This window comes from Lissotriton vulgaris, unplaced genomic scaffold, assembly GCF_964263255.1.
Source record: "Lissotriton vulgaris unplaced genomic scaffold, aLisVul1.2 SCAFFOLD_315, whole genome shotgun sequence".
Classification (NCBI taxonomy): domain Eukaryota; kingdom Metazoa; phylum Chordata; class Amphibia; order Caudata; family Salamandridae; genus Lissotriton; species Lissotriton vulgaris.
This window is the reverse complement of record NW_028250410.1, coordinates 1,205,458-1,219,612: the sequence shown is the minus strand read 5'-3', so window position 1 is coordinate 1,219,612 and position 14,155 is coordinate 1,205,458. Positions and strand designations below refer to the sequence as shown.

General features: G+C 46.2%; 1 protein-coding gene across 1 annotated transcript in view; it reads left to right on the top strand.

The window, feature by feature from the left end:
* The window catches only part of LOC147663270 (sodium-dependent proline transporter-like), a 419,748-nt gene that overhangs the window by 274,647 nt on the left and 130,946 nt on the right, over positions 1-14,155 (top strand). Inside the window, exon 5 of the mRNA XM_086950574.1 lies at positions 9,085-9,134. Coding sequence (XP_086806700.1) covers positions 9,085-9,134 — 50 coding nt within the window. The remainder of the gene's footprint in view (positions 1-9,084; positions 9,135-14,155) is intronic.

Below are 14,155 nucleotides of genomic sequence, written 5' to 3'. Positions count from 1 at the left end.
ACTTACCACCTTTGACTGTGTTGAAAAACAAATGGGAAGAAGACATAGGTAAAGAGATCCCGGAGACAGCTTGGGCGCAGATAATGCAACGAGCCCGCAAGAGCACTAGGAACGTGCGCTTCCAGCTAGTACACTTTTTTATATTGCATAGGGCGTATTTAACACCGGGGAAAATCCGTAAATATTTTGGAGTGCATGAAGCAGCATGCCCGAGGTGTACTAGGGAGGCGGTAGAATTAGACCACATGCTATGGACTTGTCCAATGCTGGGAGATTATTGGAAGACGATAGGGGACGTGTTAAACGAGGTGACGGGGAGACAGCTGCAGTTTGACATGGCTATCGGTGTCCTACACTGGTTCCCTCACACCCCCAAGCACAAGAACACTAGCAAATTCATCGACATGGGTCTTATTTTAGCCAAACACGAAATCACTCGACATTGGAAGGCAAGAGCTGGTCCCTCGTATAGACGCTGGATGAGTGAATTCCTGAAATGGGCTACCTGCGAAAGCTCCCTCAGATATCAGATGGCACATAGGCAACAGGATGATAGAGCATTAGCTGCAGCGACTGCATGGGAGGTATTAGTACAGGCCCTAAGAGATCTGGAGACACAAGATGAGGAAGAGGAGCAAGATACTCAAAGGGAACCCCAACAACACACCCAGGATACATTACATCCCGAAACACCTAACACTCCTGGCACATAGCACTAGAAAGCAGATTGAGATAACATGCGGAAGTGGTGGGACTAAGGGAAGGGGAGGGGGGTGGGAGACCACATCAAGAGCACTAAGGGCTGTAGATAGCAAATCAGCGCCCCTAGGATACACTATAGGTTGAACCTTCACAACATAATACACAATATCACTAGATTAGTGAGGAACTCCTGGAGAAATAATAAGGAAGTAGCGACACCTGACACCAAGATGGGGGGTTCCTATTAGGCATAAACACCCGGTAGGAGATCCGTAAGATTATGGAGAGAAAGGGTATTACGAGCTGTATGAAGGCGTATTCAGTACACCATGATCGTTCCTTAAGTTAACACTGCGATGTTGGTTGGTGGGGGGGGGGGGCTTTATGTTGGAAGGGTTATTCCTAAAAGGAAAAGCAGGCACAAGGTCCTCCTACTAGATAGCTATGATGGACTATTGCTTTACGCCCTTTAATTTATCCTGAAACATGCCGCCCGGCCTCCGGGATGTGGGCTAATGGGCTGTGTAAAGAGCTGCCGAAAGATTGGCACGTCGTGACCACTAGAAATGGAACTGTAATGTGTGATAACATGTGACTTGTATATTGCCTGCAATAAGAACATATTTAAAAACTTAGGCACTGCAATCACTACAGGCTCGGTAGTGTCAGTTTTAAAAATTCTTAGGGCCTCACAGCCTGTTTGCAGTCTAAGCTGTAAACAGATAGGTTTCAACCAGATCCGTCTCGGAGCTTTATACTCAGGGCAAATAAGTAAAATGTGCCCAGTGGTCTAATTCTGAGTGGGGCAGAAAGGACAAGTAGGAGCAGTTCCTTCTCTCCAATCAGAAGTAACAGCAGCTCCCGGATGCATGAGTGTTTGTTCTCTTACATGATGGCATTTTTATCCATCTTCTGGCATTGTGAGTCCCAGAGGGACATCTGCCTTAAATAGCCCTCCTACACACTGTAGGGATGTACATTTAGAACATTGTCTCTTACTAGCTTTAGTTTTGCATCGGTTTATCTGTCTTTGCTGTTGAAAAGAAGTGCAATGTACAGGCATCTTAATGGCAGAGGACATATACACATCACCAAGTTTCTCAGACCTGCTGTGCAGAAACTTAGACATCAGCCACCAAACAGCTCCCCCCCCCCCCCCCCCCAGTGGACATAGCTTATTTTATTTCACGCTTGTAAGTCCCAACACTCCCTCATCCCTTGTACCCTCAAGATATGGAAACCTCCTGAACAGAACGGTGCAGTCATACCACACAACATTGATGTCATAACCTAATTCTTCAGGTCAAGGGCCAGCAATTGCTCATGGGACTATCATGTACTGCCGTAAGATTAAACACATCTGTATGGATTTCAAAAACCCTGTTCTTTCTCCGCCTTCTCATACAAATCTCTTCTCTCTTTCCGTGAAGAATCACCGACACAACCACATCCCCCTTCAACTGCGACACCCTTTGGAGTGCAGGAAATCGATTGTGTTCCTTCGGTATCCAACCTGATATCTGCACACTCGCTTCACCATCATTCACTCTCAGTTCTTTACATCTTCTTTTCTTCGTCTTGTGCCATGCATTTTGCATCCGACACACCCTCCAGCTTTTCCGCACTCAAATGCTACCATCCCATCCACCCGCCTTTTAAACAAAAAATCGTTAATCCTGTCTCTTGTCAACACAAAGGTATCACATTGGTGCCGAAATGTGGAGTGATGCAGAAAAATCCTTCACAAAACATTCAACCATCCTGTCGAGGGAAGACCACCAAAAGTCATCTTGACCATATTTTATGATGGCTCTTGTGCCAATGTAACCTTCATGAGCCATTCCCATTGCCTTCTTCCTTCATCCCAGTATTGCCACCCGCAGGTCTAACTGTCTGGCCAAATCCCCATCCATTGCTAATTCATCTGCAAAACATACATGGGCATCTTTAACCAAGGCTGGTTGACCTGCCAGAGGCAAACCTTTGTTGATGTAATGGATAACCCGGGCTAGAATGAGCATTAGTGAAACTCTGTGTCCTCATCTCGTCCGTCAATGCTTCATTCAACGCTCTGTTCATCTGGCTGACAAAACACTCTTCTTTCTCTTCAGTCTCCTCATTCGCAACTTAATCTGTGACATCAAGGACCGGTAAGTGGGACACAGTTGGCAGTGACATTTCTAAACCCTGGCACCTATTTAATATTCTAAGAATATTTCAGAGACTGTAATGCCAGCTTGGAGTAACGCAGTCAGTACCCTTTGGTGTTCAAAAGGTTCCACGCTTCCGGAACAAATTTCGAAACGGACGGGCTCCGACATAGGAGACACTATACTATGCCTTAATTGGCACGTGATAGCGATATGGCCAAGCTTGAAGTTTTTCTCCCATCCTCTGAATTAAGGAGTTTGGCAGCATACAAGGGATCACAAGAATATACCTATAAATACCATTGGGATACAACTGTCATTTATGGGAGCCACATTTGGACCAAGCCAGTTTTGAAACCAGTGTAGTACCAGGATATGATACTAAGCCCTGAAGAAGCCCGTGTTTGGGCGAAACGCGTAGGCTGTGGATTTTGGCTGTGGATTTTATGAACACAATAAAGGCACTTGAAAATCACGTCACCGTCTGGACAACCATTACTCCTGTCATCTATGTTGACTCAAATGTATGGCATCTAAAGCCATAAAGTAATACTGATACGCTTTGCCTCTCCACTGTTGTGCTAAACAAGTTTATATGTTAAGACCATTTCTGGTGGCTGGTCTTAGGAGGTGGGAAGAAGTGGAAATAGCGTAAACCAAAAAACGGTTGTAATAACTGTCGGTTAGTGCAGCAATAGTACCTGCCACCCTTTCTGTGTTGCAAATCGGTGTTCAAAAGGTGTCAGCTTTTGGACTTTGCTGAGGTTTCTATCCTGGTTTCAGTGCTGCCTGACACAATCAACTCTTTCTTGTAGACCCAGTACCACCTACACAGAACAAACAATGCATGAAAATTAGGTGTCTTCCAGTAAGATCTCATGGGAGGAAAAGCACCAAAGACAAAAAAAATACAGTGTCAGATGTAAGATGTACTTGGGAAAACAGTTCAGAAGTTCATGCAAAGAATTGAGAGACTAGCAGGAGAGACTTGCTGAAGACTCTTGAAAACAGTGGAACAACCGTATAGAGCAAAGGGTGGAAAACGTGGTAGACCATACCGTACAACACTATTGGATCGATTGCAGTGAACTTTTTCCCAAAATTCAGAAGCAGCCTGGTAGAGAGACAGGAAGTGACTTCTTGGATTGGCAAGCAGCCATAGGAATCCACTGTGCTCACCAGCTTTGATTTGGAATGATGATCTAGTCCAGCTCTGCCGCTTTTTAAAAAACTGTGATACGGAGAAGACAACATCACGCATTCCAAAAGTTAAGCAAATGGCTTCCAGGAATAAATTAAGCTTTCCCAGCACCTCTTCCTCCTGGGATATTGCTTGCAGAGATTTAGACATTCCGGTGAAAATGTTGTTGTGTTCTCTGCTGCATCCTCAAGTCACCGCCAAACTTCTATTAGTGGGCTATGAGTGGTAGGCAGGATAAACTCTGTTACCCACAGGCAGGTCCCACAGTGCTGCACTCCCAGCATGCCAGGTCCTCTCGCTTACACAAACTAACATGCTCCTGCAGCAATAGATACAACTTCTTTGATCCCCCTGTCATTTGCAGAAGCAGTACTCACAATACATGTCCACTCACATCTGGTATAATTATGGATTTGTAACTTGCGTCAAAAGCTTTTAATGTTTTTGACTCGAGTATCATCCTTAACTCGACCCAACACATTGCACTTTTTGCTCCACACAATAGTTTTATCCTTTTTAAGAAAGAAACATTTGAGTTCTGACTTTTGTGATACAATTCTGGAAAATAATTCTGCTAGCCCCAAGGATGAAATCTACTGATCTTTGTTAATTGGACTGAAAGCCTCTTCAATGGCATGTACCAAGCTCTACTGGTGGCAGTCCTTGTTTATCACGTGTGTCCTATATACTCCATCATCCACTAGGTTTTTACACTTCTCTTCTTGGAGTTCACCATCAGGGACACTGACCACCCTTTCCAATGCCTCATGTTCGTGTTCACTCATCCTAAATCCAAGCATGCCATCCTGAGAGGCTGCTGCTCTTTTAACTTACTAAACAAAGTGTGCATGGCTTTTAGAAGGAGAACAGATACTCGTCCTTAGCTGATTACCTTCTTTTATACCAAAGCACACCCTCAGATGTCAGGACTACCTGTGTTGGTGTGCCTGATGAAACAATCCACTGCTGTAAACAAGGAGGCCCCCAAGGAGAACATCACTATATTCAAGAGTGGGTTATGGTCTGCCAAAATGTTGAGGCACTGCAAACCCACATACATTCTCGATGATTTAGACCATGCGCACCAGTCACTCCAAATTTGTATTTCTTCAGTTGTATCTAAGTGACAATCTCTTGATCTTCTTTTTGAACCCAAAACAGAATTCTAAACTTTGCCTACATAGGGTCGGGCATCATCCTTCAAGACAATCTTGTAGCAGAACTATTGAAACTTCCCAGAATTTGCTAATAACAGCCAGGAATTTTCCTCCCAAGTGGAGGTCCCAATTCAGAAGCCTTTCCTTCCTCATTGGCACAAGGATCTTAATACAGGTGATTGGGATCCATTATGACGTTGAGTTTTCCTCTATATGAAACAACAATATTCATCCTTCAATCTATACACAAGGCCCTCATTATTCCTAAATCTCAGCGCATGGCGTCGACTCTACTGCCTCACTTCCATGGAGCAAGGTTTTCCCTTCAATTTTAACCCTTCATCTCAACCCTCAATGGAGTTCTACTCCAATAAACTCGCCCTCGGTAACTAGGTTAGAGGGAGATCTTGTACCTGCAATTACCCCTATACCTTTAATACAATGCATAACACCGTGTTCCCGCCAAATACTCTCTTCCTGAGTCCCTTCCGCCCTGCTCCCACACTTTACCAGGGAGTTTACGCTTCCGTCCCCTGACACACCCTCACATAATACCGATTAGTTACATTTATAACATGTTTGTGACCACGCTGAAACATTTTTAAATTCCTTCCATGACATTAACTTCCACTCTTCAAGCAGCTACTGTCCCTATTCTAACAGGACTTATCCTGCTCCCTCTTTACTCTCTTGTTTTGCCTTTAGGTTTAAATTTGCCAACTCTGCACCTCATGATGATGGTCACTCTTGACTCGCACCATCAATTGTCTCATGCAAGATGCTGCATGTCTTTTTACTACTGTTTTTCTCAATGAACTTGTCTATAATCCTCCTCTTTAAACTTGTGTTAGTTACATGTAGCAGCTTCTCTTATCCGCTGTCATGAAGGCATCAACTGGTCCCCCAGGCTCTCTGGAAAAACGGATAGTTCTAGAACTCTACTTTCTTCTCGGTTGAACCCCTTATAGGACATTTTGATCTCTGATGCGGAATCCTCTATTATATCACCTTAGCAGTCCCTCCATGTTCCATTGTCTCTAAATACATGTGAGCAGATTTCTTGCTCCAAAATCTAGAAAACCATACTTTAAAAATCAAACCTCCTCCATGCAGTAAATACGTCCTCTCTAATCGCATCTGGGTAGGTCACAGCCTGCTCCTTACACTGTTCCCAATGTAATGGCATAGATTTGAAGGGTGCGGGTGATATCCTGCTTTTCATGCTGAACAGCGTTTCATCGGTGACGTCCACAGGCACTGTGTTTAGGGACACTCCTCTCACATACCTGGTACAGTCCACATGCTCCTTGTGCTCGGTGCAATATATTACCTTATTCAGGTGTAAACATTAGATTCAGGTTCCTATAGATGTTGCCATGTTGCTGATCAAACTGTCCGATAAGCAGTGATGACAATAAGCAATGAGAAAAATGACAGCACAATCTGTCCATATTCCTTCTTCAAGTCCATGACTCTGCAGAGTAGAAGCACCACTCTACGGGGCCTTCCTACAAACATAATATTGCGTAGAACAGCATATAAACTAAGTACCTTCATGATTCATCAGTGCAATTGTCTCCTATTTTAACAGCAGGTGAACCCCCACAACGGTACCATATAGAACTTGGACCACTTCATCCTACACTAAGTGGCATCGGTTGTTGTTTATGCCACAAACCCGCTTTGTTGGGCTTCTTCATTAACTCTCAGCCTGGAGTTTGTTGCACGCCCATTTGTCGGAGTTGTTGTGTACAGCTACTTTTCTTTTGTAAAACATTTGTGTTCGAAATGTTGGGGCCAGTAAATAAAATGTTTGATGGAGTCCTTTTTCAAGAGTGTGAAGTCCTTTGATCAAACCTAAGAGCAGGTGTTTTTGTACCCCGTATTCCCAAGTTGCCTCTGGAGGTGGTGCTGGTGCCACATCTAGAGCTCTGTTCCCTTCCCAATGAGCAGAACAAGGAGTGGTGCAGACTATAGTACAAACCTTGCCCAGGAATGCTTCGCTTGTGACTGCACTCCTGCTTTATAGGCCATCAAAGATACTGCATAATTCAATCCACCTATTCTCCGTCCAACACTTACAATATATTGTTTAATCTGAACTCTGAGGCGTGACCCACATCCACGGCTCCCTTGAGGGATGCACTTCAGGTGGGTGTGGCCTACTTGAAGCACTCTAGAAGGATTCCAATTCACTTGTGTACCATATATGATGCTGCACCCATGCACATCAAATGAGATCTTGCAGCCAACATTTGATTCACCCATGCCGTAGCTCCAAGTCACCCACGCGAAATAACACGGTGGCTCACAGAACAAGGAACTGTGGGAGCCTTCATGAGAACCTACAAAATGCCTACAGCGGTTACCTAGCCCTTCATAACAGGACAGTAGAGCCTGAAGCCCTTCATTGACTGTACAGTTTGTTTCTATGGATCCCTTGATGGTTCCCTCCCTTCCAGCTAGCTGGGGTAAGCTTAACTGGCGCCAAAAACCTCCAGCAGCATCAAGTCTCTACACTAGTCCCTTTCTAGCCCTGTAACGGCTAGCACCCACCTGGGCCCCAGAGGCTGCCTGGGTATACTCTAGACTAGTTGCCTACCATGTGTTACATTGTCTACCCACAGGTCTTATGTTAGGTGGCATCACCAACAGGTTACCCTCTCAGAAGCTCTTGTCTGGGTCTTTCCATGTCATGTCTGCGGGCTAAGAGTCCAGGCCACCTCTCGCCTCTGGCCGAGTATGTGTGTGTGTGCTTGTGTGTCTGCATTTATATATCTGTGTTGCTGTCAATGTGGCTGTGTGTGTCAAGTCAAGTCAATGAATTTATATAGCGCGCTACATACCCAGAGGGTCTCAAGGCGCTTGAAGAAGGGTGGGGAATTACTTGTCGAATATCCACGTTTTAAGTTGCTTTCTGAATGCTAGGTGGTTCTGAGTAAGGCGAAGGTGAGTGGGAAGTGAGTTCCAGGTTTTAGCTGCCAGGTAGGAGAAGGATCTACCTCCCATGGTGGTTTTGTTGATGCGAGGTACAGTGGCAAGGGCTTGGTTGGAGGATCGTAGCTGGCGGGAGGGGGTGTAGAAGGACAGTCGAGTGTTGAGGCATTCGGGTCCGATTTCGTAGAGTGCTTTGTGTGCGTGGGTTAGGAGCCGGAAAGTAATCCTCTTATTGACGGGGAGCCAGTGGAGGTTTTTCAGGTGTGTGTGTGTGCATGCATCTCTGCAATAGTATGTGGCTGTATGACAGTACATGATTGTGACACTGATTCTGTATGTATGACCGTTTGGTGACACACACTCATGCAGCTATTTGATGGTGTCTGAGAACATGTGCGCCTGTTTGGAATTCTTATTGAACTTGTGTGACAGTGTGTATGTGATGGAACCTACAGTTGTGAGTTTATCCATTGTGCCTGTAGCTGTTGTGACTGCTTGTATGTCATTGACCGTGTGTGGGCAGCTGTGTGGAAGGCCATCTGTTTGATCACGTCACTGGCTTTCAGAAGGTCTACTCGTTGTACAGAGCTAGGGCTTTACCAGACTGTGGGGGGCCTTACTGGTTAGATAGTCCATTGCTCATTCTGTTGAATGTAAGTAAGTGTGTTGATGCCCCATATAAAGGCATTGGTTGGAGAGGCGGTGGGATGCTTGCGTCTGTCCCCAGGTATCATCAGGTGGACATTGTGAATACTCCTTCAGTACTGTGCTCCTTGTTTGGATTGGTTTACTCCGACAGAGTAATCCACTCAACAGTATTAATCTGTAATTGTACCCCATTCGGGCCTTAACCAATCTTTTGCACTATCATGGCAAACCTTTTCCAAAAGGGCGTCAGAGGGTGTTTACTACAACATGAATCTCTTTTCTTTTTCAGAACGTGACTGCAAACACCACCCAGCTGAGCGCCAGCGAAGCCTTCTGGAAGTAGGTGCTTGCATGGGGTCTTTCATGCACATGGATGAGTGTGGGGTCAGGACATGGGCGAGACATGCAGGGTGGGGTAAAGGGCATTACCCATAAGAACTGCTTACTGTAGCAAAGGTGCACCTATCAGAGATTCCCAAAAGTCATGCTGCCGGACCAGAGCGCACTGCAATATGTCCTGACCCAGTTCCCAAAAGTCCATGAATATGTACTGCACTTTAGACAAAAACGTGATGGACACAAATGCTTGAATTAATTTGACCACTTCTACTTCTCTGTTCACATTCCATTCCATTGTTTTGGACTCATTTTTGCAGTTACAGATTATTGGGATCAGATCAGTGTTGGCAACACCCCAAAGGGCATGTCCAAGAGCGAACTACCATACTGGGTCCCTTCTGAACCCGAACACAAGTACAAACAGGCTAGTTTCAGTCTTGGGTCTCGCCAGTGCGGTGCAGCTTGAGTCCGTCTCACAGCAGGCTAGGGAGCCACAGCTGGCATTCACCTCCCTCCGAGGGAGACCCATTCACCCCTCCTTTATTTTCTCCCTTTCTTCTATATAAGTATTGTTTAATATTGGTGCATGTATCGCAATCAACATTTGTATCTCAATATGGGTTCATGCTAGACTTGCATGTCACTGTATTTGCTGTTATTTTTCAGTACTTTATATATATATACCAATAAAGATAAATGCTAAAAAAACAGAGTCAGCAGAATAGAGGTGAATGGAAATACTTGCATCAATCCAAGTGTTTAATGGCAACATCCTGTCGGAATTACAATTTGGGACAATCCCTGATAGGCTAACTTTACGAAAAGTCACTTTTTATCCTGTAAAACATGATCATATATGTTAAAGGGATCCACGTACAAAAACAGCGGGAAATGTGTAACATACAAAGTGCTTGTATTTGCCGGAGGTGGGCAGTAAGTTGGCCTTGGGTAGGTTGGGTAGTGATGGTGCATGCAGGGACTGTGATGAGTGTGGTTTAGGAATAAGTGTAAGGTAATCTTGGAGCAGTACTGGAGGACAGTGTGGTGAAAAGATGGATGCTAAGGGGTAAGGGATATGTGAGACATGGTAGAAGGGGTGGCTGAAGAGGAAGAAAGTTGTCTTGGAATTGGATTGTGTCTCTGCCAGGACTAGTATGGCATGTGTCTGGAATGGGCTGAAAGCTTGGCAGGGGACGGAAACTGGCACTTTTAGGAGACGCATGCATGGCACTTGATGTGCTGGGCTTGTGTGCCGCTGGAACGGATGCAGAATGTGGTAGAACAGGATTGTCTGTACCACTTGTGGCGGTAACATGTTTGCACTGTAGGGTGTATGTGTGACATGTGGTAGGACAGGGTGGACTGTACCACTTGTGGCTGAAACACGTGTTTCGACTTTAGGGTGTTTCCAGGTGATGTGTGCTGCTGGAGCGGATGGAGAGCGTGGTAGGACAGGATGGACTGTACCACTTGTGGCTGCAGCATGTGTCCACTGTAGGATATGTGTGTGTGAGACATGAGATTCCAGAGCGGGTGCAGAGTGTGGTAGGACAGGACGGACTATCACTTGTGGCTGTAGAATGTGTTTCCACTGTAGGGTATTTCTGTGTGAAGTGTGCTGCTGGAGCGGAGGGAGAGAGGACAGGATGGACTGTACCACGCGTGACTTTAGCATGTTTCCACTGTAGAATGTGTGTGTGGTGTATATGCTACAACAGGTGGCAAGTGTGGTAGAAGAAAGTGAAGAATGTGGGAGTTGGCCAGTGTGGTGGCTGGAGCTGGTTAACTCCAAGACTACTTAATACTATTATTACTATTAGCACTTAATCAGCGGTGTGAACAGCGTCACCCGAGAAGATGTGTGAGGAAATGTGAGTCCTCAAGGGCTCTTTGACCTGACCACTAGCTTGTGGCCATCCCGATGTAATGTGGCAGTGCTGGATACACCCTTGTTCCCTAGAAATTGCTGAACTCCATACATCTTGGTCTTCTGGTTGATTTTGTGCTGTCAGTATTTTTTCAAACTTCAATAAGATAGCGTCTACAGCCAAGGTGTCTACAACTTCAGTGCAGAGAATTGTAACAGTTGGTCTGGATGCACAACAAATTCTAAGGGTCGTAGACCGAAGCAAATTCCAAAATGACTTTGTCCCATGGTCTCCTCTTGGAAGTTCTGTAGGGTGGGACTTTCTCATCCAGCCCTGTCAAGTGTCACACATCATGTGTTAGACTAACGCATGATCAATAAATCATCACAGGATTCAACATTAATTCCACAAATCCGCTATTCTGCTCAGCTATCAGCCTCTTCTTCAGAATCGTGTTCAATCTGCCTCCGAGAGCTGGTTTGAGCTACAACCTGTGCACCAATTCTAACCATGATTGTAGGTTTCTGGGATGCCCGGATTGGTGCATGTCCTCCTCAGTATAGGGCATTGCAGGCAGGATTGGTGGCACAGAGCACCATGCCTTTCTCAGTGCAGCAGGCTGATATACGCGAGCCACCCCATCTGGAACTGGAGGACCACCTCCCTCAACATCACACTGTTTCTACTCCTAGAATTTTGCACGACAGTCTAATGCATTCTGGGTGCCGCCGTCTTGTTTTGCTTTGCTTCCAGTAAACTAATTAGTCAACATATTTCACAGGAATTATTTGGAAGTGAGAAGTTTACGACTTGAGACGTAATGGTGATCCTAGTCTGGAATCCTGGGTTTGTGGGTGTCTTGGAGCCGCTGGACTGACATATTGCTGGTGTATCGGTGGGCTGATGTTTACAGTAAAACAGCTAGAAACAGGACGATTGTGTCTGTTGTGATCAACAAAGAGAAGTAAATTTCACAAAGTAGTAGGTGATGTAGTGTGCTTTTGGAAACCGTGCTTCCTAGGGTTGTGAAGATCTGGTCCACCTCCATTTTACACTCGATCTAGTCCACCTCCATTTTACACTCAATCTAGTCCACCTCCATTTTACACTTGGTTTAGTGTCCCACTGGACACAGTCTATTGTCTCAGCAGGCTCTTGTATTCCCAGCCACTCCCTCGAGGGCTGGACACACATGCACCCCACATCCATCCATCACTTGCGTCACAAGTGATGTGGCCCTGTTAATAAAAGTGCCCGGTGCACGTGCTCGGTGCCAGTTAAACAGCGTGTCCACAGTGTCTGTATTACTTGTGCTACTAGTAGTATGTGGGCCCAATGGCGACGAGCGGGTCTGACCCACCAAGCTTACTGCTGTTCAGCTGTTCCTCATGGAGGAAAGAATAGCCTGCTTCTGGCTGCCCCCACGCCATTCTACCTGCAGCCATATGCAAAAGGGGAGGATAGCCCTCCATTATTCTGCCGCTATCGCCTGCGGTCAACGGACAGTGACTAGTCACAGAGCTGTGGCGTGACTGAATGGGCAAGGTACAGACGAGACACGTGCGGCGAACACTGAGCGCCTCCGATAGCGCAGAAACAGATCCTTCTGTCTCCCGTGGCACCTGCAATGAACCAGCGGTGCCCTGATCTCACAACATGAGCTGAGATGGGCTTTTCAGCCAGTTGCGGAGCCCCGTCAGCTTGTGCAGCAACCCGCACCAGAGGCAGCCCCACCTGCAAGCAAGCAGCCCTGCTGACGGGCAACCTTTATGTTAAAAGAAAACACGCCACAGCAGCAACGAGAGCGACCCCTGACTGCAGAGGCCTGAACTGGTGAGGGGTAGCAGCAGGCCTCATCAGGTGCTGGTCAACACAGTGCCTCCTGCATTGAGGAGAATAAGGGCATGCATGGTCAAAGTAAGGACTGCGCCCACCAGCCAGCCAGCGCCCCAAATGTCTGATGGAGCACGCGCCAGCCTTGAAACCCAGCATGGAGGTAGACTTCCACAGTAGCAGAGAGATGACTGCAGGCCACCCTGCAGTAACTAATGACACCGCATCTCAGCAAAGTGAACCACATAATACGTGGAGTGTGCGTCTGTGTCTTGTTTTAGTCTGTCAGATTCCTTCTCTGACAGTGGTGAGTTTTTGGATACTGAGGCAGTAGCCTCATTACTCCACCTTCATTTTGAATTTTGTAGAAGTTGTTTAGGTTGTCTTATTGATGTGTGACGCTTTGTCACAGTTGAGGTTGTATCACAAGGTCAGCTCAGTGATGGGCCGCAGGTAGCGGTCATATGAGTTTGCAGAATTGTCTGCATGTTTCCTCAAAGACTCTCGTCTTGTCTATCTAGTACCTTCTGATAGTGTTGAGTTTTGGGTGTCTGCCGAGGCGATTATGCCGTCCGGCAGTGATATGTTTTGCTTAACTGCTGGGCGTTTGCCTTCAGCCAGTGATGAGTTTTTTGATGCTGCGTTGCTGTTTCAGTTTCACAAGGTTAGTGCTTCGATGGGCCGCGGGTAGCGGTCAAATGGGTTTGTAGAGATGTCTGCGAGTTTCCTGCTCAGTGGGTTTTCTTTTTGATCCAATCCTTTGTAGAATGCACTGTTGAGTTTGAGGAGATGGTCGTCTAACATCTCAATGCCTAGGTCTCTGTGGAGGTCTACTGTTCGTGTGAACATAGGAGCACCTGCTGAAATCCGTAAGGCCTTGCTCTGTAGTCTCTGTAGGTCTTTCTGAAGCTGCGGGCGGCAGCCACTCCAAACTGGTGAAGCGTATGTCATAGTTGGTCGAATTATTGCGGTGATTGCTCGCACCTTGCTCTGCATGGGCATCGACTTGGTTTCAGGAGTGGGTATATTGCAGCCAGTTTGGCTGCTGCTTTCTGGCAGGTCTTTTCTATGTGGTTTCTCCAGCTGAGTTTAGAGTCACCCCCAGGTAGGAGCTGCTGTTTTCCCCATTTGATATCATCTCCATTGAGGAGGATCTGTGGATGTTTCCTGTTCAGCTTCCTGGTGAATAATATTGCCGTGGTTTTGCTTCAGTTCAGGGTGATCTGCCAGTCGCTGTACCATTCGGAGAGTCTGCAGAGCGATGTCTCAAGGTTCTTAGCCACTTCTTTGTCGCTGAAGTATTGGGAGATGACTGCAACA